This window comes from Notamacropus eugenii, chromosome 2 (assembly GCF_028372415.1).
Source record: "Notamacropus eugenii isolate mMacEug1 chromosome 2, mMacEug1.pri_v2, whole genome shotgun sequence".
Lineage (NCBI taxonomy): Eukaryota > Metazoa > Chordata > Mammalia > Diprotodontia > Macropodidae > Notamacropus > Notamacropus eugenii.
The window spans coordinates 352,634,953-352,658,977 of NC_092873.1; the positions used below are offsets into that span (position 1 = coordinate 352,634,953).

The 24,025-nt window shown below is 39.1% G+C and overlaps 1 protein-coding gene across 2 annotated transcripts in view; it reads left to right on the forward strand.

The window, feature by feature from the left end:
* Positions 1-226: 226 nt before the first annotated feature.
* SKAP1 (src kinase associated phosphoprotein 1) overlaps positions 227-24,025 on the forward strand; it is a 382,247-nt gene continuing 358,448 nt past the window's right edge. For both annotated transcript variants that reach the window (XM_072646171.1, XM_072646172.1), the window contains exons 1-2: positions 227-446; positions 21,979-22,084. In XM_072646171.1, coding sequence (XP_072502272.1) covers positions 398-446; positions 21,979-22,084 — 155 coding nt within the window. In that variant the 5' untranslated portion in view covers positions 227-397. The remainder of the gene's footprint in view (positions 447-21,978; positions 22,085-24,025) is intronic.

A 24,025-nucleotide genomic window follows, 5' to 3' on the forward strand; every position in this document is an offset into this window, starting at 1 on the left:
CCAATTTTCCCTTTCCCCCCTCCTCTCCCCTGTCCAGCACCCTGTCCGTGCAGAACAGCGGCGGGGCGGGTTGGCAGAGTGCAGGGCGCTAAGCCTGAGCTCTGAGCGTCGGAGGCTGTGCCCCGCCCGGGGGTGCTGGTGGCACCTTCTTGCCCCTCCCGTGCTCGCCAGGCACCCCGCGGCGCGCGCCGCTTCCTGAGCCGTCCCCTCCCGTGCGCCCCGCCCCGTTCTCTGGAGGTAGCATCCTCGGCTGTAGCAGCGCCCCGCCCTCCCCCTGACCCGGCAGCAGGTGCAGTTCCACCCTTTCCAAGCTCACACCTCACCTTCCTTCTTTGGCCAAGGTCCTCAGCCCCTTCAGCCCTCACCCGCGCCTCAGCCTCTCTCCAGCCCCCTCCAAATGCAGGCTGCTGCCACCCTCCCCGAGGAGATCCGTTGGCTCTTGGAAGGTAAAGTCTGGTGCCCTCCCCGCCCCCACCTCTGCTGCAGAAAGTTTTGAGGCTCTGAGGTTAAGAAAGGAAATGAGGCCTTGGGGAGTTTAGGGGTAGGCGGCCCCCTAAGCATGGGCTTCTCCCCTCACTTCCTAACGTGATCCTCAGCCCAGTCTCACCTCCCTGCTTGAAGTGGGACAGTGAGAGGTCTCTGGAAGTCTGCAGCCCTGCCAATGGTCTGTGCAAAGGTCTGGGGGTGAGGGTGGAGGCCGTCCCTTGTGTGCTTGGTGAGCCTGAAGGACTTGCCCATCTTAACTTGGAGACATAAGCCAGTGTGACTTTGGACTAGTTATTTAACCTCTTCGAACCTCCTTTTCCCCGTCTCTAAATGAGGGATTTGGGCTCCCGAGGTCTCTTCCAGATATGTATGTGATTTAGTGATTACCTTAAGGGCAGGTACCACTTTCCTCTCTCCTCTTCCTTTTCCTGCCCATCAGCAGTTGTGGCATCATCCTAAAAAAGCAACCCAAGGCCAGTGGGTGGACCATAACCTTTTAAAAGTCACGGCCACTTCAAAAATATTTAAGTTCCCAGGGCTCAAAGCAGACTTCACCAGCGGGCAATAGATGGAAGTGAGCTCAGGCAGATGAGACTTTTTTTAGATTAAAACTCCACTTAACTGAATAGTGACAATAACTTTTGCTCTTTTACTTGACTTTTGAGGATGAGGTTGTGGAATCCGTACTTCATTAGCTATCCCTTTATTGGGCTATTCATACTTAGTAGTTATGCTTTGGGAGGCATGCTATGTTCCCCCATTTCTACTTGAAATATTTCACTTTTTATTTCCCTTAATTTCCTAGTAGAGCTATTGTGGAAACAGCACAGGCCTTGGATTTAGGAGACCTCTTTTTTTAGCCCTGGTTCTGCTCATGTTGCAACCTTGGGCAAAGGATCTGTCACTTAATATCTCTACCAAGTCACATAACATTCATAGGCCTCAGTTTTGTGTAAGATTAGTGAGTTGTAGTTCTAAACAAATAGCATGATCTGGGTTCAGATCCCAAGATGGGTATGTACTGCTTTTGTGACTTTTGGCAAGGAAATTGGTTTCTCTTTGTAGGCATCAGTTTCCTCTTCTGTTAAATGAGGAGAAAAGATAATATTTCAAGTTCTTTCCAGGTCTGACATTCCACAGTTCGAATAATATCTTTGACAAAGGCCTTGAGTTTCTACTCTCAGCGTTAGGTTTCATTTCTGGCTTATATCTGTATAGTATCATTCTTTACCAGCCAGATGTTTCTTTGAGGTTGAGACACTCAGAATCCATCTTAATTATAACCTCCATAAACTTTGGCTTTAGGAATGAGAAGCTGCTCATATGTTGAAGGGGTCAGTACCTTGGGGTACTTCTTTCTTCACCTTTTACTTATTGACACTTTTCTCCACAGTATTAGGCTTTTGTGTACAAATTACAAGTTGTTTTGGTTTTTGACTTAGAGGATGCTGCTGAGGAGCCCAGTTTCTTCCCAGTTCTCCCTAAGTTGAAAGCACTCTTCAAAGCCAATTGCACATACTAGGAGACTTTATCCTGATTCTACTAGATATTAGCATCCTCTACCTCTTGGAAATGCTTTTTTATTTCCTTACTTGTGTACGTGTTATATTTTCCCCCTCCCTAAAATGTAAGCTCCTTGAAGTAGGATCTGTTTAATTTTTATTTTCCTTTCCTAAGTATCTAGCATAGCACCTGGCATATAGTAGATACTCAATAAAAGTTGGTGGGATTAACTTGAATTCTCCCTTAACCATCATTTTCGTTTTACATTGGCATCTCACATACATATATAACATACATATACTATGTATATACACATACTACATATGTACCATATATATGCTATATATACACACATACACACAGTATATACTCACACATATATATATCCAATACATACATACAACACGTATGCAATACATATATACCCATATACTCTAAAAAAATATATGTGTGTATATATACACGCACTATATATACACAGTATATTATTCATACTATATTTATATACCATATACACACACTATATATATATATACCCGCTATTATATATATATACGCACACACACCACGTACACATCATATATTATCACATTATATTTATATGCTACACACACTATATATAATTACATAATAGTGGGTATGTATACATATATACACATACTATATATATATCTATGTATATATACCTCATACACACACTATATATATATATATATACCACATATACACATAGTGTATATATATATACATACATACACTACACTCACACAAATATATGATTGTATATGAGAGATTTCTCTAAACTCCTTCACTGATTTGCTGTGATGAAGACAGGCCCAGAGCAAAACTCCCATTTGTTTTCAGTGGCTTTTGCACTGAAAGCTACCCCTTCAGCATTTTTGATGTGCGGCATTTTATTGTTTGGAACTGACACTTTGGTAAACAACTCATTTCTGCACCTGCCACCTTCCTTTAACTTAGATTATTTTCTTGTTAGCTGACTGTTTTTAATTGAAGTCTTCAGATCTCCTTCTAAAGCAGGGCCTTTGTTTGCTGACAAGTATAGCAGGCTATGAATGGAGATTAATTGCATGTCACATACTTCTGTATCAAACTTGCTGTGTCTTAACAATCTGTATGGTGCTTGGGCCTCTTAGTATATAAGGTGGAGTCTGAGGTTAAATTTTAAGGAACTCACTTGGTTAACATATTTGTTAAGGACATTTTCTGAGAAGTTTACATTTAGGAGCCCATTTACCTCAAAGAATAGGTAGTGAGGAATAAACATAAGTAAAGATCCTTTTAGTGAGTGTGTTAGTAAGTTGACATTTGTGTGGTTTTTCATGCTTGTAGCAATATCAGGTAGCTGGTGATGAAGTGGATAGAATGCTTGAGTCAGGAAGACCTAAGTTCAAATCTAGCTGATAAACTGTGTGACCCTGGGCAAGTTACTTAACCTCTATTTGCCTCAGTTTTCTCAACTATAAAATGGGGATAATAATAGTACCTACTCCTCAGGATTGTTTTGAGGATCAAATGCTGTATTATCTGTAGAAAATGCTTAGCACAGTGCCTGACACATAGTAGGCACTTTATAAATGCTTATTTCCCTTCCCCTTCCAACGGTGCTCAGCTTCAGGTGTGAGTCAACTGAATACTATCTTCAAGAGACATGAAAATTTGGGTTTTTAGAATGTAGAAACACTTCTGTGTTAGTTGCTGTTTGCTAAGCGATGCAGAGACAGAGACGCAGAGAGACAGAGAAACAGAGAGACAGAGACGAGACAGAGACAGAGAGACAGAGACAGAGAGAACAAAAGAAAGAAAAATGAGGTGATGGGACTAGATGACATGTAGCTCCCCTTCCAGCTCTAAATCTTTGATCTTATGATCAAACATTATAGTTATCTTCAAGTATTTGAAGGATTTTTGTATGAAAGAGGTATCAGACTTGCTTAACTCCACAGGACAGACCTAAGGGTAGAAATTGAAAGGGAGCAGATTATATATCTCAAAGTAAGGAAAAACGTCTTAACAGCTGAAAAAAAATGGAATGGGCTGCCTCAGGAGTATGGTTGGTTCTTCCTTTGCCAGAGGTCTTTAAGCAAACCTGAACATTTACTTTTGCATACAACATTTACCCTAAATGCGCATTCATCACAGTCAGTAATTTGTACCAGTCGATCAACTAACCTTTATTATGCACCTACTCTTTGTTAGGCATGGAACCAAGCTCTGAAGATACAAAGGAAGGCAAAAAACAGTCAAATGGGGTAGACATGTAAGCAATCATACACAGACAACATATATACAGGACAGATTGGAGGTCATCAATAAAGAGAAGACACTAGTATTAAGGGGGATAAGGAAAGACTTCTCATAGAAGATGAGATTTAAGCTGGACTTCAAGGAAGCCAGGGAGGGCAGGAGGTAGAGATGAGGAGACAGAATTACAGGCATGGAGGATAAGTACAGGGCCTGGAGTCAGGAAGGCTCCTCTTCCTGAGTTCAAATCTGGCCTCAGACATTTACTAGCTGTATGATCCTGGGCAAGTCATACGTTAACTCTGCTTCAGTTTTCTCATCTGTAAAATGAGCTGAAGAAGGAAATGGCAAACCATTCTTGTCTTTGCCAAGAAAACCCCAAATAAGGTCACAAAGAGTCAGATATGACTGAAATGCAACTGAACAGTAACATCAAATGGTCAGATCTGTCTTTTAGGAATATCATTTTGGCAGCTAAATAGAGGGTGGACAGGAATGGCGAGAGACTTTAGGCATGGTATGTTTTAGAGTGGACTCATCTCTGGCTACGAATTGAACTCAAAGGATCATAGGATCATAAATCTACAGAGTTAGAGCTGAAAGAGGTGTCATCTACTCCAACCCTTCTCTCCCATTTTACAGATGAGGATACTGAGGTCCAGACAGCTTACATGGCTTGCCCATGCTCGAACAACCATTCCATGTCTGAGATGAGTCTTTCTGGTGACAAGCCTGGTTCTGTTTCCACTGCTCTGTGTTACCTCTAAGGCCCTTGTGTTCTGTGATTCTGCGTAGGTCCTGATCATTACATAATCTCTCAGTGGAAGTTTTGGAGTACATGAGCTATATACCATGAGTGTCATTATAAGTAGGGGGTAGAGAGGGCAGGGACAGATTATCAGATTTGCACAGTAAATCACTAGTTTCATAAACTGAGACATAGGCACCCCAACAATGATTTAAGACAGGCCATTTATAGCCATAAACTCAAAGCTTGACTTATTTATTTATTTATTGAACAGGAGGACAGGAATATTTTTTTCTGATGGAGAAATATGCTTTAAAATTGTATATATATATATATATATATATATATATATATATATATATATAGTGTGTGTGTGTGTGTATACATCTGTATATTTAAATGGTGTTTTGAGCAAATGTTTTGAATCATAAAAAACCATGAGCATAATTTCTTAGGTTCAGAATGCATCATTTTCCTTAAAAACTTAGAAATAATTTATTGGGGTTTTGGCACAGATCAAAGGAAACAGTCTCCTCAAATAGACTCTGTCAAATGTTCCCAATAGAAATAGTAACTAGTTGCCTATCAACACATAAGTAAATTACAGATAAGTACAATGAAGGGCATTCTCTGGATTTGTTGAAAGAAGAGGGAATATTCAGATCTGTTTGTCAAATAACTTCGCTTTCAATGGAACAGTCGGCTATCTTTCTGTGGCTTGCGATAGTAGCAGCTTGGGGGTAGGGGAGCGACAGAATGCTGTCGGTGCGTGTAATCATTCTCATAGTGAAATATAAACTTAACCAGTATTTTCTTTGTCTTCCTGGCAGGACCTTTGAAGCAGAGGCAAAATATGGTTACTATAATCCTTTTGGTGGTGGTGGGCTTTTGTAAACAAGTGGGGCCTGATTATTGCTCAACATCTGTTGAGTTGGCACCAGTTACCTATAAGGTATCCAAATCCTTCTGTCTGGATTACAAAATAAAATCCAAACAGGATCAACACAGCCAGCCACATGTTGTCATAATCTCTGTTTTAAGACATTCTGAAATGCCTATGGTTACTTACTTTAAACCGTCTTTGAATGAAATAGCTATTAATCATTTCCTTCTAATCATTTCCTACAGCCTCGATTTCTATTGGTTGATGCAGCCAGCTGTAAAATCTGATTCAGTACAGTTAAACCATGGCTCTCTAGAAACCTTTGGGAATGATTGTTTTGAATACTTGGAATATTCTAACTATTTTGCATCTTCCATACAAGAATACTTAGGCAGAGTGGAAGTTAGTCTTTTTCTTACGAATGCTATGAATCGTATTGTCCTGAAATATAATACTCTCAGTGGCTGTTGAGTGTGTTTGCCATATGCAAAGTAACTCTTGCATATTGGAGAGGTGCTTTTGGCAAACTTATGGAAAAACATGGTCAAGACCCACACAGGAGGGGCAGGAATGGGTGGGTCGCAATCAGTAATACTGGAGGACACACTCACTTTGATGAGACCACAGGTCCATTGAGAATTAAGTCGGGCGAAGATTGCTATGCTTTTCGAGTTGCGTTTTTTATTTTCTTACTGCAGTTTTGTTTCTTACATTATTATCATCTGCCATATTCCCTGGCTATCTGTGTACCTACCTATAACATCGGTCCTCTTCTCTTTTCAAAGAGTGCTCCATTTTCTGATTTGCCACTTTGAATCTATCTTGGGCTTAGAAACCAGCTATCTAAGTTTGTTAGAGTTTTGTGTAAAAAGAAAAGTAAGTAGATTTTGAGGGGCCTGAAAGTGTACAGACTTTGTGACATCTATTTTGACTGCTCAGAGATCTTCCTCCTCTGAATAGCTGATTACCAGATAGGTGAATTATTATTGTACATTTTTCCTGGTTCCAAAGATTCATGAGATGAATTTTTTCATCTTTAAATGTGGATGTTAGTACCTAGAGGATTCTTAATTCAATCAACAAGCACTTATTACGTACCAACTATATACAAGGTACTCATAGATGGTGGGCAAACCAAGATTAAAAAAAAAAAAAAAGAAACATCCCCTTATCTCAAGAACTTACAGTCTATTGGTCAGAAATAATATACACAGATAAATTAATACAAAATTATGTACCCAGAGGCAAGCTGGTCCAGAAGAGAGAGTATTAGATACAGAGTTAGAGTTAACCTTTCCGAGTCCCAGATCTTTCATCTATAAAAGAGGGTGGACTTAGATAACTTCTAAGGTTCCTACCAAGGCAGAGCCTCCAGACTAGAATCAGGAAGACTCATCTTCCTGAGTTCAAATATGGCCTCAGACACTTACTAGCTGTGTGACATAAGGCAACTCACTTAACCCTATTTGCCTCAGTTTTCTTATCTGTAAAATGAGTTAGAGAAGGAAATAACAAACTACTCCAGGTTTTAATATGGCACCTACCTTAGGGTTATTGTGAGACTCCAATGAGATGACATACGTATACTACTTTGCAAAACTTAAAACACTATATAAGTGCTAGCTATTGTTATTTTTTAGTATTATAAAGGAAGTTTGGTTTGACATTTTAGCATGTTTATGAAGTCTTTTTAAAAAAGGATATTCCCATTTATGGGTTTTGTTTCATGTCTTTGAAGCTACCAGATGGAAAGTTCTACATGTTTAGCTATTTTATCCTTTCTGTGTTGTTTTCCCTGTGTTTCAGATATATTGCCTGCTTTATCTAGTATGTCAGTGCTGCGGGATAGATTGGGTGGTTCCACCAGATGGTTTGTCAAGCTTTAAATTACTCAGTTCCATTGTCTAAGTTTATTCTTAAATTTTTGCAAGGGAAAAGATAGTGAAGGTTGATGGTAAGTCATTTGTTAATGACGTAACTTTTTATTCTTTGGCATTTTCTTTATTTTCTTTTTTATTCATCTATTTATTTGCATTTAACTTTTATTTTTTCTCAATTACGTGTAAACAAGTTATTTTAAACATACTTAAAAAATTGAATTCTATATTCTTTCCCTCCCTCCTTTCCCTTTCCTTTCCTTGAGAAGCCAAGCAATTTTATGTTGATTATAGATGTGTAGTTATGCAAAACATTCCTACATTACCCAGGCTGCAAAAGAAAGTGCAGATGAACCCCCCCTTTCCCCAAGAATAATGAAGTGAAAAAAAGTATGCATTAATCTGCTTTCGGATTCTCAGATCTTCCTGTGGAGGTGAATAGCATTTTTCATCAGAAGTCTTTCAGAATTTTCTTGGATCATTACATTGCTGAGAATAGCTAAGTCATTTACAATTGATCATTGTAAAATGTTGCTGTTACTGTGTATAATGTTCTCCTGGTTCTGCTCATTTCACTTTGCATCAGTTCATGTATGTCTTCTAGCATTTTCTAATCACTAGCAGCTTAGCCTCTTATCAAGACTCTTGTCTTAACACAGAAACACCATGGAAAAATGAAGCTTTTCTGTTTTCTTATGAGCCTTTTCCTAAAATACAGTGAGATGCGGGAGTGGGGGTGGGGGATGCTGTAGGACACAGTACTCCAGAGGAATGGTGAAGGCAGCTAGGTGGATAGAGCCTTGGACCTTGAATCAGGAAAGCTTGAGTTCAAATACATCCTCAGATACTTACTAGCTCTGTGACCCTGGGCAAGTCACTGGACCAGACAAGAATCTGAACCTCTGTTTGCCTCAGTTTCCTTATCTGTAAAATGTGGACCTCCTAAGATTGCTGTGAGGGCAAAGGACAATACTTGCAAAGTGATTTGCAAACCAGAAAGTACTCTATAAATACTAGATATTATTATGGAAGGAGGAAAATCTATACCTGGGAATAAAGGAAGGAAGAGTTTATGTGCAAGGGGACATAACAAGAACATTCTTTAGACACATAAAATACCCTTGCTTACACACACTTTAAATGAGCCAATGTTGAATGAGATCAGTTATACTTTCAAAGATACTGGATAATACAGATGATAAGCAATGAGAATCCTATTCAAAATCTATATAGACTAGGAGTGTTGGCCAGACAATATCAGGTGGCATTCTAATTTGTTTTAATTGAGGATAAATGTAAAATCCAGAAAATGATTCAAAAAATCAGCTGTCCAAGTAGAGGATAGTGGAGACCTGGTTAGACAGCAAGTAGTTTAAGTCAAGACAACAAGCTTTTATTAAGTGCCTACTATGTGCCAGGCACTGTGCTAAGCGATGGGGATTCAAAAAAAAGTGAAAGACAGTTGCTTATACTTAAGGAGATCACAGATCAACGGAGGAAATGACATAAAGGCAACTGCTAATAGTCAGGATAAATTGGAGGTTATCACCACAGGGGCAGCACTTCCATCTGATGTGAGGAAAACTTTAAAAATCAGTGGTGTCCACATATAATTGTTGTGAGTTTTCCATCACTGAAAGTATTTAAGTAGAGGCTGACTGGATGACAAAATGTCAAGGATCTTTTTAATAGGAGATCTGTTCTTTAGGTGAGAGTTGAACTATATACATCAGTGTTCTCTAATTTTTTAAAAATAGTTTTCTTCTATGGCTAAAGCAGATGGAGCAGTGGATAGAATGTCAGGCCAGGAATCAGGAAGATTCATCTTTCTGAGTTCAAATCTGGTCTCAGACACTTACTAGCTATGTGACCCTGGGCAAGTCACTTTGTAAAACGAGCTGGAGAAGAAAACGGCAAAGAACTCCATTATCTTTGTCCCCAAACTCCCAGTGGGGTCATGAAAAGTCATACATGACTAAAAAATGACTGAATGATTAAAGCATTTTGATTGTATTTTCTCAATATATGTTTACTTATAAATTATACAAGGTACTGCTTACTATATTAAGAACATGTACGTTATTACATTTATACAAAACAGGCATGAGATATGTGATATATGAGATATAGACAATGAGATAGAGACGAAATAAAATATCACATTTGCTAATGATACAAAAGAATCTTTTTGCTCTTGCAAAAATGAGAGGAAAATAACGATATATTTAGGAAGAGCAATGTGATTGATTATGCTTCAATATTTTTTTAAAATCTTGATTTAACACTTTGCAATAGTGATTTGAAGGTATTGGTCTAAGCTCAATTTATTTTGATGCTTAGTTTTATGTCAGAGCAGAAAAAGATGCTTTATAAAGATCCATGGTTCCATTAGGGAAAAGGGCATCATTGGCTGAGCTTACTGACTCATAATATTCAATTTTCAATTCTATCCACCAATTATAGGAAGATTGCTGAAATTTAGCTAGTTGAAACCTCATCTTTTCTGATGTCAATCATTTGTTCTTGCAGGCTAGTCAGAAAATGTTTCATTTTTGTATTTTTAACAAATGGGTTCAGAAGCCTCTCAAATTCTTGATTTGGAAGATTGTTAAAGTGCATAGATCAGAGAGGTTTTTTTTTAGGTGACAAATGTTTTCAGCAAATCCAGTGGGGGTGGAAGGAGGAATTACCATGTGGAGAAGACATTTAGTGTCACAACTGTCAGATGCTGCAGAAAAGTCCAAAAGAAAGAGGTTGGAGAAAAAGCCATCCAACTAGACAGTTAGGGAATCATTGGTAATTGTGGAGAGAACTGTTTTTGTTGAGTAAGGACACAAGGATAATGAGGAGTTAGAGATCCTGGGAGACCAGGAGAGGAGCATTATCCACAGAAATAAGGATGTGCAGAGAAGAAGTGTGTTTTGAGAAGGAAGATAATATCGTGAGATCTTCAGTTCAGGTCACACTATGTGACCATGTCTGCTCATCCTGTGTGGCTCACTCTGCCCTAACTAAGAATGAAAAAGGTTAGGGGTGGTCTCTTACCTACCACTGCCTCTGGGCACAGAGTAGCCTCCAGGTAATCTAGGGGACCAAGTGTGGCTACTTCTTGGGGGAAGGATGGGTTTTCTCTCCTCAACTGCTGGCACCTGGATCATGGTGCAGAATAGGAGAGGATGGGAGCTTACACAAGTAGATAAGGTCCATTATGGGAGGGAGTAGAATAGGAAAGCGTTGTTTATTAGTGGGTAAATGTCATGGTATAAATTCTGTTGAAGACAAACCTCATGATTGCCTATTGCAGGAAGGGTAACATCTGACTTATCTTCCACGTGCTCCCTTGAGGTCATGCCATGGCCCCCACTTTGGAGATCGCTCCTGTAGCTGACCTCTGGTGCTCTATGATTCTATATGTTGTTAAGCCATTTTTCAGTCATGTTTGACTGTGACCTGTTGAAGTTTTCTTGACAAAGATACTAGAATTGTTTGCCATTTCCTTCTCTAGCCCATTTTACAAATGAGGAAATTGAGGTAAATAGGCTTAAGTGATTTGCCCAGGGTCACACAACTAATAAGTGTCTGAAGCCACATTTGAACTAAGATCTTTCTGCCTCCAGGCCTGGCCTTCTATCCCCTGTGTCACCTACATGCCCTTGATTCTGTATATTGACATTTGTTTAAATTGAGTGCTGGCACACCTCCTTTTGAATGTTTTACTTCCTGATGAATTTTTAGAAAGATTCTTATTTCTACCCAAAATGAAGGTCACAAAATTGTTGGCCCCAGATTTGTAGTTTGGTATCTAGTGGGAATCTCATCTAGGATTATATTTGTTTTACGGGGTTTTTTCTGGGTGAGGGCTGGACAAGAGTACTGGCTGCCTAGTTCTTTTTTCTCATGAACTGGAGGAGGCATAACAAAATAAATGTCACACATTTCTTGGATCATAGGACAAAAACCATCAGGCAGCATAGAACATAACACGACGCAGCACGCTGGCGACTCTTGTACTCCATTTCCCTTGCACATACAAACAGAGCTGGTGGTTCTGATTTCAACCTTGTCATCCATGATGGGGTTTATGGCTTCAAAAATGTTTTCAAGGGTTATGATTTTTTTTAAATCAAAATTAGTCTTAAAGCAAGTCTAAACATTATCTCCAACCCCTCTTCCATTTGTTTTTAATGGATGTGAAAATGGGCAAAGTAATGTTTTGTTCTCATGGCTGTAACAGAGCAGGATAAATAAATTAGACACTAGTCTACGAGTGCTTTGCTTGCTGGGAGTTGTTTGAGTGAATGCTGAATTTACCAGGGCCTTGTCTTTATGTTGCAGTTGGGACAAAGAGGCAACAATTATGGATTGTTTTTACACTCCCAGAAACTCCCTAAGATCTTCTGGAAGCCATTTAACATCTTTGGACTTCATCGTTTAAATGGCCTGAATAACTCAGGACTAAGTGTACAGACAACTGGCCCTGGAGTCGGAAAGACCTGGTTCTACCTCCAGTGCATTTCTGCTGTGTCACACGGGCATATCACCTGCCTCTCAGTGCCTCAGTTACTTCTTTAAGACTGAGTTAAAGAAGAGTTTCTGATCTTGATCAGTGAAGGGAGTTTTCATTACAAGAATTTCCCATACTGAGGAAATCATACACTAGAGCTAAAAGCAAGCATGTAACTCAAAGGGGGACTGCCAGGTTTAATGAACTGTTCAAAGCACCCAGAAATCCTTGCATGAAATTCAAGGGGTTTCTGTCCTTTTCAGGTAGAGAAAACTGTATCCAGTTAAAAAAATTTCTGTTCGGTTGTGTCTGATTTTTCATGACCCCATTTGGGGTTTCTTGGCAAAGATACTGGAGTGGTTTGCCATTTTCTTCCCCAGCTCATTTTACAGATGGAGGGAACTGAGGCAAGTAGAGTTAAGTGACTTGCCCAGGGTCACAGAGCTAATAAGTGTGTGAGGATAGAGTTGAACTCAGAAGGATGAGTCTACTTGACTCTAGATCTGGCACTTTATCCACTGTGCCATCTAGTTGTCCCAGTTAAAAAAATTATCAGGCATTAATGATACTTTAAAATGGGCATGAAGGATGGGAAAAGGCATTGCGATATGGAAGAATGAAGGTTTAGAGTCAGCCTGAGTTGAAGTCCTGCTAGCTGAGTGACCACGAACAAGTCACTTGATCCCTCATAAATTCCCTCCTGGCCACCCTCAAAAATAGTAAGTTAAAGCTGAATAGAAGGAGTTTGCACATGAGAAGTTCCTTACATCAATGAACCTGGTCAGTTAAGAAACATTTATTAAGCTCCTACTATGTGCCAGGCACTGTACAAAGCTAAATTATAGGCCTGGATTTAAAAAAATGAAGTAGCATCCTACTCACCAAATCTCTTCTTTATCCACTTTGAAAGTTCACACATTTAAACTAGAGATGGTACCACAGCTGACTCACGTGGTATGTTTCAAAAGCGCAGCTTAGGGTGTTTGAATCTTGGGAAGCAATTTCTCTTCGGAAAACAATGTTATGCTTGGTGTTTAGGTTTCCAGGGCTGCCCACAAATACTTATTTAACCCCTAGTATATCAATCACCAGATATAATAATACAATTACTTCTTCCACATCAGGACTTTCCCCATTGCAATTTAGATATATTGTGGGTCAGCATAAGAAATTAAATGGGAAGTTTTGGAGAGTTTTGTGGAAGACATAGACGACATGTGAAGGCCAGCAGATTACACAGAAAATGTTTAGAAACTTGGAAATGCATAAAACATATGTATAGTATTGTGTAACATCAACCCACATTTTACTATTTTGTACTGTAAAAGAAAAAGAAAAAAATTTAGACTTCTCTGGTATGAAGAGATGGCCAAAACAACTTATGCAGATTTTCCAGATCATGGAGGTGCTGTGTCTCCTAGCCCCCTCAATGTGGAAGGGATAACTGTATTTCTTCGAGGAAATGTGCTCAGAGCTCCAATACCAGAAAAGGCAATTTTTGCCATCTCTTCATCCTCTTACCTGACAGGCAATGAGAGCTTGGACCTCCAAGATACTGGTTTGGGAGCAAGGAATCCAGCAGCACAAGGTTCAGAAATGTAATGAACGGTTCTTTTGCCTGAGATGGGCATCACCAAATATGCCTTTGGCACACTATATGAAATCACCTTTTCTTTTAAAATAATAAAGCTAACATTTATATATTGGTTTAAGATTTACAAAGGGCTTTACATGTCTTATCTTATTTGAGATTCACAACAGTTATTCTCCATTTAACAGAAGAAACTGAGGCAGAGATCAAGTGACTTGTCCAGGTTTTGACAATTTTGATAATTAGAAATTATATATGTTAGGACTTGAATTCAGGTCTTTTTGACTAAAGCTAACAGACTACCTGCCGTGCCCATCTACCTCGTTCTTGAAATCATCTTTAAAGAATCAATTGGGGGAGATCTTGAATAGCAGATCAAAAAGGACTGAGGGAGAAACTTTGGGCTACTTCATGAGTAGAGACCCTGGACACCACCAGGTTGTTGCTGGACTCATTGATGCTTGAAGGAGGGGTGGGGATGGAGATGTAGGGCAGTGTTGGGATGGGGCTCCCTTTAGGTACAGGTAGGAAGAAGTGGGCCACCTAGGAATTTCCTGTTTTAACTAATTATCCTGGTTAACTTGATGCTAAACTCAGTTGTTTCCACCTGCTTAAGGAAAAATCGTAATAAAAATATCTTCAATTTATATAGTGTTTTAAAGTTTGCAAAATGCGTTATGTATGTTACCTCATTTGATCCTACAACAACCTGGGAAGGAGGTGCTATTACTGTCTCCATTTTATAGATGAAGAAACCAAGGCAAACAGAGTTTCAGTGACTGCACTGACACCTCCAGTAAGTGTCTGAGGGTAGGATCTGAACGCAGGTATTCTCTCTCCGGACTCCAAAGCTCTGGGCACTCTTGTCACCTAACTGCCTCATGGTGTCCAGGCCAACTAAAATGTCCTGGTTCCTCCCTCTCTTCATAGCTCTGTGGGGGTAGTTGGGAGCAGAAAAATGGAGTTGGAACTCTGGAGAGGAAAAATGGAGATGGGGGGGAAGAGTAAAGATGGGGCCTTGGATGAGTAATGGGAACAGGGCAGAGATAAGAAAGGATCAAAGCTGGGGCTTCTGAGAAGAGAATGAGAAGCCGGAATCAGGACTGGGGAGGGAGGTGAAGAATTGGCATAAGGATCTCTCAGGGAGGGTCAAATCAGGTTCTTTGTCCCTTCTTTCCCCCTGCACTCTCCTGACAGCTCCTTGTGGATGGATTCTGACAGACTGACTACACTGGAATGGGTGAGGTAGTAGGGTTAAGGCAGGGGTCCCTTGAGACAGTATAACTGAGTTGGCAGGCTTTTGGTGAAAGGGAAAACAGTCCTGGAAAGGGGGAAGGGTTTGCTCCATGACTTTGAAAGTGTCTGCAAATTAGGTATGGATTTTAGAATCCCTGAAAGTGTGGGATTATAAAACCTTGGCACAGTTTATTTCAGTGTTGATTTTAAAAATCAATTAGCAAGCATTTATTAAGTGCTTATTGTATGCCAGGCACAATGCTAGGTGCTGTAAACAGAAACAATGAAGCAGTCCCCAAATTCAAGGATCTCACATTCTAATGGCTCTTCAAGCCCAAACCTTTGTGACAGGGGCATACCAATATTCTAGAAACATCAGGTGGGAATGTGTCACCATTTCAGGCAAGCATACCGCTAAAATGCTTTAGAAATGTTTGTGCAGCTACAGAAATTCAAATGTTTTTGCAAAATGCTTCCTCCAGTCAAATTGAGTGGTTCTTGGCCTGTGGAAATGTTTGCAGGAACATTTGGCAATTCCTTGCTCCAATTTAACATTTACTTCAATGAATGACTGAAACAAATGTTTCTTTTTTCGGAAGTGCTTCACAGCAAATAAAATGAGGATAATTGAAAATAAATGCTTACGTTGTAGCAAAATGAAATGGAAGGCTATTATTTTTTGTGGCTGAAGAAAAAAGGAATTTTCTTTACTATTTAGATATGACTAGGGCAAATCACTTGACCTCTGTGGGACTCAGTTTATTCATCTGTAAAATGAGGGGGCACATGGACTGGATGGATCTCTTTAAGGTCCCTTCTAGTCTAAATTCCATGATCTTTTGAGCAGTGATCATTAATTTAAAATAATTTCTCACTTAAAATAATAGGAAGACATGGAACTTTAGCATCCCAAAAAGAGACAATATTTTTCCTTTAAAAAAAAATTCTGCTTTTAGCAGTTGTACTGAAAAATTTAGCCTGCAAAAATCTATGTAAAGCACATTGCAAACCTTTAAATTCAATATAATTAAGTTATTTGACACGTAGGATCATTCAATTTTGGGAAACCTTAGAAATTTTTAACAGTTTACTTATACATCTTGGTGTGTTCTTTTACAGTGCACTTGTCTATCCTTGTCCAAGCTACGTATCTTTAATATTCCTATGTAACTAGAACAAGATAACCCAGGAGAATGCATTCAGAATCTCCATTAGTCACTTAACCTCTGTCTGCTTCAGTTTCCTTAACTATAAAAAGTGCCTGCCTCTCAGAGTTGTCATGTAGATCAAATTAGAAAATTTTTGTAAAGTGCTTAGCACAGTGTCTGGCACATCGTAGGAGCTTAATAAATGCTTGTTTTCTTCCTTCCCTTCAGCCCTCCCTCAAAACAAGGTCAAGTGCAAGTCATGTCACCATTTCTCTTATGGCATGGTTTTCTTTCGCAACAAAAGACGAACACAAAATTGGAAATACAGTTACAGTTTCTTTGCCTGTCTTAAAGAGCTTACAAAGAAAGCAATAAAAAATTATAGTTTATTTCAGGTTTCTGGACTGCTTTCCTTAAGGCCTTCTTGTTGTGGTTGTTCAGTCACTTCTTTGTTCCATCCTGCTCTTCGTGACCCCTTTTGTTTTCTTGGCAAAGACACTGGAGTGGTCTGCCATTTTTTTCACCAGCTCCTTTTACAGATGAGGAAACTGAGGCAAGTAGGGTTAAGTGACTTGTCCAGGGTCACACAACTAGTAAGTGTCTGAGGCCAGATTTGAACTCAGGAAGACTCATCTTCCTGACTCTAGGCCTGGCACTCTATCTACTGTGATGCCCAGTTGCCCTCTTTTGGTCCTAGCCACATTTAGAGGCTAATTTATAGGTGAATGGTATTGTAAGGTGGAAAAAGTTTGAAGTAAATGGTCCAGTGATAAGGTGCCTTGTTTCTAATTCCTTCTCTTCCCAAATATAGCCAAAGGACAGAATACATTCATATAGTGTTATCTTTATAAAATTATAAGGACTATAGACTCTCAGAGCTGGAAGGAAGTTTAGGATTTAAAACATTAGATCTGACTGGAAGGAAACTGAGAACATGGAATTTTAGAGCCAGAAGGGAACTTAGAACACAGGATGTCAGGAAGAGCCTTATGTCTTAGAATGTTAGACCTGGAAGACCTTTGGATATAGAAGGTCAGAATTGGAAGTGTCATTAAAGACCATCTAGTTGAACTCTTTCATTTGATAAGGGAAGAAACAGAAGGATGCTTTTTTAGTCCTATTATTGTCAGGCAAGTGTGTATCGCATGTATTTAAACAATTCTGAATTCTAAATGCTGAGGGGATTACAGAGATGAATAATAAAGCACAGTCATTGCCTTCAAGGAACTTATGGTAGTGGGGCATAAAACATGTATAAGAATATCTAGGGTTTGAGAGGGCTATAAACTTAGTATGTCAACAGCGTGATGCAGCAGCTGGAAAAGCTAATGTGCTCTTAGAATGTATAATTGTCTTAATGAGAGAGATGATAATCCTGCTGTACTCTTCTGGTCAGTCCATATCTGAAATTCAGTTCTGAGTGACATATTTTTCAGGTGGACATTGACATGCTGGAGCATCTAAAGAAGGGTGAGCAGAAAGAAAGGAACTCAAAACCATATTATTCTATATATTCTGTATAGAATAGTGAAAGGAACTAGAAATATTATGCTGGGAAAGAAGATGACATGGGTAGGGCAGTCTAGTGGGGAAGACAGTGTCTGTATCAACCATAAAGGATTGTCTGTACCTCAATGAGGACTTAAAAGAAAGGAGGATTGGTAAAACCTTGAATATGAAAAACTAGACTCAGTAAGTGAAAGTTTTAAGGCAAGGGTTTTTGACCAGGGATCCATAAACTTTCTTTATTTTAAAAAAATTGATAACTGTATTTCAATCAAGGAAGCTTATTTTGTAATCCTATATATTTTATTTTCTGCATTTAAAAATGCTTTTTCTGAGAAGGAATGCGTAGGCTTTACCAGAGAGCCACAGGTATCCAGGACAAATCAAAAAAAGGTAAGAACCTCTGTTTAAGGGCTGATGAAAGGAAAAGTGCTTTTTGCTCAGTTTTAAGGAAGCCATTTAAAACTGTGAAACATCATAATAAAATTTTTAGTGTGAGGAGGGACTTCCTGACAATTAGAGCTGTCCGTAATGAAACAGTTGGTGAATTCGTGTTCAGGGAAAGTATTCAGCTGGAGCTAGATCATCAGTTCTTAAGGATGGGGAGGGAATTCATCCATTGATGATGGTCAAGATCCTTCCCAACTCTAGAATTCAGTAATTATGACTCTCCAGCTTTCATACTCTATCCAGAGGTTCCCAAATTTATTTGGTCTACTTCCCCCTTTAAAAAAATTACTCAGCGTCCCTGTGGAAATCTACTTTCTTTAACCCTTTAATGTTTTTTTTTTAAAATTTGTGTTACCTGAGACTACTACGCCATCCCCCCGTCATTCCAGTGCCCCCCAGGGAACGGTATCGCCCACTTTGGAAACCTATGTGTATGGTATAGTAACTACAGGCATGAGTTACATTATGTGTGCATGTTTCACATCTCTCTGGGGAAATATAAATTCTATAAGGGTGTCTTCAGCATTCATCTCGAAAGAAGAGGCATTAACACCTACTTTGTCATCACTTCCAAAAGAACATGGGGCTTTCCCATCTGGCTTTCATCTGAAATCTTCCACATGTATTATCTCATCTTAGTATGTGAGCTTCTTGAGAGCAGGGACTGTCCTGACTTTCTATTTGTATCCCTCATGCTTTGCACATCACAAATGTTTAATAAATCATTCACAGTATTTTGCACAGTTAGTACTTTGTAAGGGTGAGTTGAATAAAAACAAAGCTACATGAGTTTATTGGAAGAAAGATCACTTCTGGCTGGGTCATCCTTACACAAATGCTATGATCGTTTTTGTTGTTTGGTCACGTAGCTACGTGACACTGGACTGGTCACTTAATCCCTCTGGGCTTCAGTTTCGTTATCTATAAAATGAGGGAGTAGAATTAGATGACTTCGGAGGACCCTTTCAGCTCTAGGCAGATGATTCAGGGATCCCCTAACTCTCTCACCATCATCTGGTATTTACTTCATTTATACTTACATGGTAACTTGTCTTCCCTGATAGAATATATGCTTCTGCGTGTCAGGGACTGTTTCAATTTTGCCTTTATTTCTTAAATGTCTGATAAATGCTCTGTGACTGATTGATTGTTTGATGAAAGGAAAGTGCTTTTTGTTTAATTTCAAGAAAGCCATTTAAAAGTGTGAAATATAATAGAAATTTTAAACTGCCTTTGATACTTCAAGGGTTCTAGGCATTCCCCTCACTCTTGGCTAGTATTATCATTGACTGGGAAAGTGCCCTCACTTTTTCCATAGTGTCTCTAAAGGAACTTAGGTACTATGGTAATAATGTTGATGACATATATAATAAGGAATCAGATCATTGGTGGTGTTCTATATGTTTGATCTGCAAAACTTTCCACTTCAGACACTGAACTTTATCCTAAGCCTTTGAAATGATTCTAGGAGTTTCCATATCCTGCTGTTGACTTATTATTCAGATGGTAGATTTGATCTGTTTGGGAGAAACTCCCTTTGCTAATGCAGATTGGTTATTTCTTTGTAATTGAGAATCTTAGAAAATCGTTTAGGGACCCTGACAGGCTGACTAACTTACCTGGAGTTTCACAGCTAGTATATATCAGAGGCAGGGTTTAAACTCAGGTATTTTGCCTATGTTCTCTGATGAACCTGCATGTAAGACAACATTTCGTGTCTTACTTTGAGTGTTTCCATGTTTCAGTAACTTTAGGCTCTTGTTCCTCCAGTGGTATAGCTAGACATGCATCCATACCTTTCTGTTTGGTATACATATTATTTATCTTCCAATAAACCTTCCGAAAAGATTTGCCCCACAGAGTAGAAGTCTTCCACTAGAGCTTTAAACATGTTAGGGGTTCCTGAGCTTCACCTGGGTGTTCTGTATGTTATCCCTAACTCTTGACATCCAACTGATCTCTTTCTGATCATACATATCTTAGGTAATCTTTTATGCCATATCTTGCTCCTGTATCCTTTATGGCATTATTCTGTAGTACATGTTCACATTCAGTTCTTTAGAGATTTTCTGTTTCGGGATTTGGGAGTCACTGCTCAAGGGCAACTAGGGGACAAAGTGGATAGAGCACTGGGCTTGGAATTGGGAAGACTCATCCTTATGAGTTCAAATCCCACCTCAGACATTGACTAGCTTTGTGACCCTGGGCAAGTCACTGAAACCTGTTTACCTCAGTTTACTCCTCTGTAAAATGGGCTAGAAAAGGAAATGGCAAATCACTGTAGTATAGGTAGTAGGGTGTAGACTGTAGTAGGGTGAAGACCAACAAAATCCCAAAGGAGGTCATGGAGAGTTTCACACAACTGCAACAATTCAGCAACAGCAAGGAGAATATATCATCATTCAAAATATGGGGATTTGTGTCAGGGAGCAACTTGGGACTGTTGAAAGCAGTTTTCCATTTGTAACATAGCTCTCTTTCTCCTAGTCACTTCTGGATTTGGTTGATTTTCTATCTGCAGTACCTGTCCAAAAGCATTCCCTTACTTACTTACTAGCTACATGTGACCTTGGACAAGTCATTTCCACTCCCTGATATTATCTCTTCATCTACAAATGAAGATAAGAACTTATATTAATTCTATCTAGAAAGATCAAATAAAATAATGTTCGAGAAAAGATTTCAAAACTGTCTTGTTGTAAGCTGGGTGGCTTGGTGGGTAGAGTTCTGGAAGACTTGAGTTCAAATGTGACCTCAGATACTGACTAGCTGCGTGACTGCGCAAGTCACATCACCTTTACTTGCTTCACTTTTCTCATCTGTAAAATGGGAATAATAACAGCACCTATTTCCCAGGATGGTCAGGAGGACACAAATGAGATAATATTTGTAAAGTGCCTTGCCAACTTAAAAGTGCTATGTAAGTAGCTATTACTATTAGGCAAACTAATATATTGATAAGAATTAATTTATTATTGCATTGCAACCTAAATATTTGAAGTTGACCAATTTAAAGATACACTTTGGGCACCTTTGGGTCTTCTTTTTCCCTCAGAATAAGTCAAGGATCTGGTAATTCTGGCAATTTTCTCAATTGTCATTGCAGTCATTTCCCTCTGTATTGTACGTGTTAGAGGAGAGTAGAGAAGGTATGTGCCCCTTAAAATTAGGGTTCCAAATGTTACTGTGACTAACATAAAGTGCTTTGGTGTTACACATGTACCTTCTAGTAGAACCCAGATTTATAATGTGTGTTTGAGCTGCATATGCAATTTTCTTTGTCAGATCTCCTTTCTTTCTTGCATGTGTGGTCTCTCACTCCGTTACACTGTGTAATCTGATTGATATTATACTTCTTAATAAATTTGTTTTCTTTGAATGCCTGCTTTTTTGGGTGCTTGATTTTGTATTTATGGTTTTAATTCAGTGATGTTTGCTAAGATTTCCTCATGGTTTCCTGCTGGGCTGTCAATTTCTGTGACTAGTTTGCAACATTTATATGTTTATGAAATTTGACAACCTATTCCTTCTGCCATCCATGATCATATTTAATATTAAAATATAATTTATTTTTTAAAAAAGGGTCTGCTTTGTGGCTGTCATGTGCCTTAGCTTTCTAGGCTGACAGGGTCCTGAACAGACACGAATTACTTTGTATGCACTATTTTTTTTTTTAAATAGGGAAATAATGGCCATCCCTGAATTCCCTTGGTAGTCTTTCCTCCTTCCCCCTTGAATTCCTCTTCTTTCTTTTTGAGTCATGTTTTTTTTTTCCTTCTAGATGTGGAAGATTACCTGGTAGAAGGTCTGCAGAATGAGAACCTTAGTACCAGTGCATGGGAGAGCAGAGATGCAATTTTACGGGGCTTCCAGCAAATCAAAGCCAGGTTTGTCTAAACCCATTATTATTACAATTGTTACTTAATATTTCAGATGAAGTATAATCTACTGCGGTAGACATTTGATAAATGTAGTAAGAGAAAGTATGAAGATACAGTTAATTATCTGTGTAGCCTAAGGTAATTAGAAGACCTCTTTTGAGCCTCAGATAACTCCACTGACCTTTATTAAAGATCTTTCCATTTAACTAAAAATGTTGGCAAGAATTAAAATTATGTCGATCCATATATCTTCAGGAAAAAAGTGTACTTGACAGTAGGCAGAGACCCCTTGGTTTGTCTTCTCAATCTGTGGTCTATTTCATTATCTCCTTCCCCAGTAGAAGGGATTTCATATGTAACTTTGCATATGTGACTTTTTTGAACACATAGAATGATCTCTCTTAAGAATGCATTGGAATATTATACTTAACCAAGAGGTTTTCCAAAAAAGATTCTGTCCTGTATTTGAAGATGTGCATTTTTAACAAGTGTATCTAACGGGTACATACATCTGCTAAGGATCGGAGGAAGGGAGGAAAAGGGAAGGGTGAAGGGTTATAAGATCTTTCTCCGCAGCCTATTTCTCTGCCACCTTCTGTCTAGAATGGGGTCACTGGGAGAGGGTAGTGAGGCATGAAAGCTTACTTTGGCATTTTCCAATCTTGTGGTATTCGTGATCTGGAATTTTTATACTGAGTGCCTGTTAGGCCTGTCGTTAGAAGGTGGGGAGGGGGTGCCTAAAGACTTGAGAGGCTGAGAATTGTATATTTACTATAAAGAACTCCGCTCAAGTCTCTGAGCAGCAGCAGAGAGTTTAATCCTCTAGAAGGCCCAGAGCCAGATCCTATTCCCCACAGTCATGCTAAAGAACCTCACAAGATGCCCTGCTGTATCTTAATCGATCTTTCCTGCTGGCTAATTAAGCATCAGTTTTACTCAGCAACTTGGGACTATGTAATTATCAGCCTGGGTTGGCCTGAATAATTGAAACAAGCAGAATGCAGAAGACAAGATTCTCTTTTCCCCTTCCTTCCCTTCTTCCTTCCTCTCTTTCCTCTTTTCTTTATTCCTTTATTTCTTTCTCTTTTCCCCTTCCTTCCTTTCCCCCCTTCCTTTCTTCCTTCATTCCTGTGTTTTTCTTTTCTTCTCCTTCTCCTCCCTTTCTCTTTCCCTTCCCTTCCTTTCCCTTTCCTACTCTTTTACTTTTCAACAATTAAACTATCTTTAATTTCATCAACATAGGGAGCTCCCAGCATGAGAATTCCCTCCACCAATATTTGTCACTTGGTGAATATGTCCTATGGAGTTGCCTAAGAAATACACAGACGTTAAGTGACTTATTCAGGGTCACCCAAATATTAAGTGTGAGTGGCAGAAATTGAGCCTGGGCTTGGAGTCAGGAAGACCTGAGTTCAAATCTGGCTTCAGACACTTACTAACTATGTGTCCCTGGCAAACGCCATTTGCCTGAGTTGGTATGAAACTTTCTCATAATGGAGTAATAGTATTACAGTAGTAGATTTATATAAATGAAAGCTTGACTAATATACAGGGCTTATTCCTCTCTCCAAAATTTGTCTTTAGAGGTATAGGCTCAGATGATAATAGACCTAAAACTGGGAGGGGCTTCAGAATCTAGCTGGTCTAGTTCCTTTATTTTACTAATGAGGAAGTTGAGACCCAGGGAGAGTAGGTGGATTGCCTCAGTTTATACAGGTGTTATCAAAGGTGATATCTGAACCCAGATCCTTTGTCTCCAAAGACAAAAACCAAGGATTAGGGACTAGATTTATGGTTTTATTGGTCTAAAAACCTGGATGATGAAACGTCTTGTCCTTATGTAGGTTGGTACCTTTGTGAAACTTATAGCGTTAGAGAATCTTCTAGAGCACTGAGAGATTTAAATAATTTGCCCAGATTCACACAGCCAGGATATGACAGAGAAGG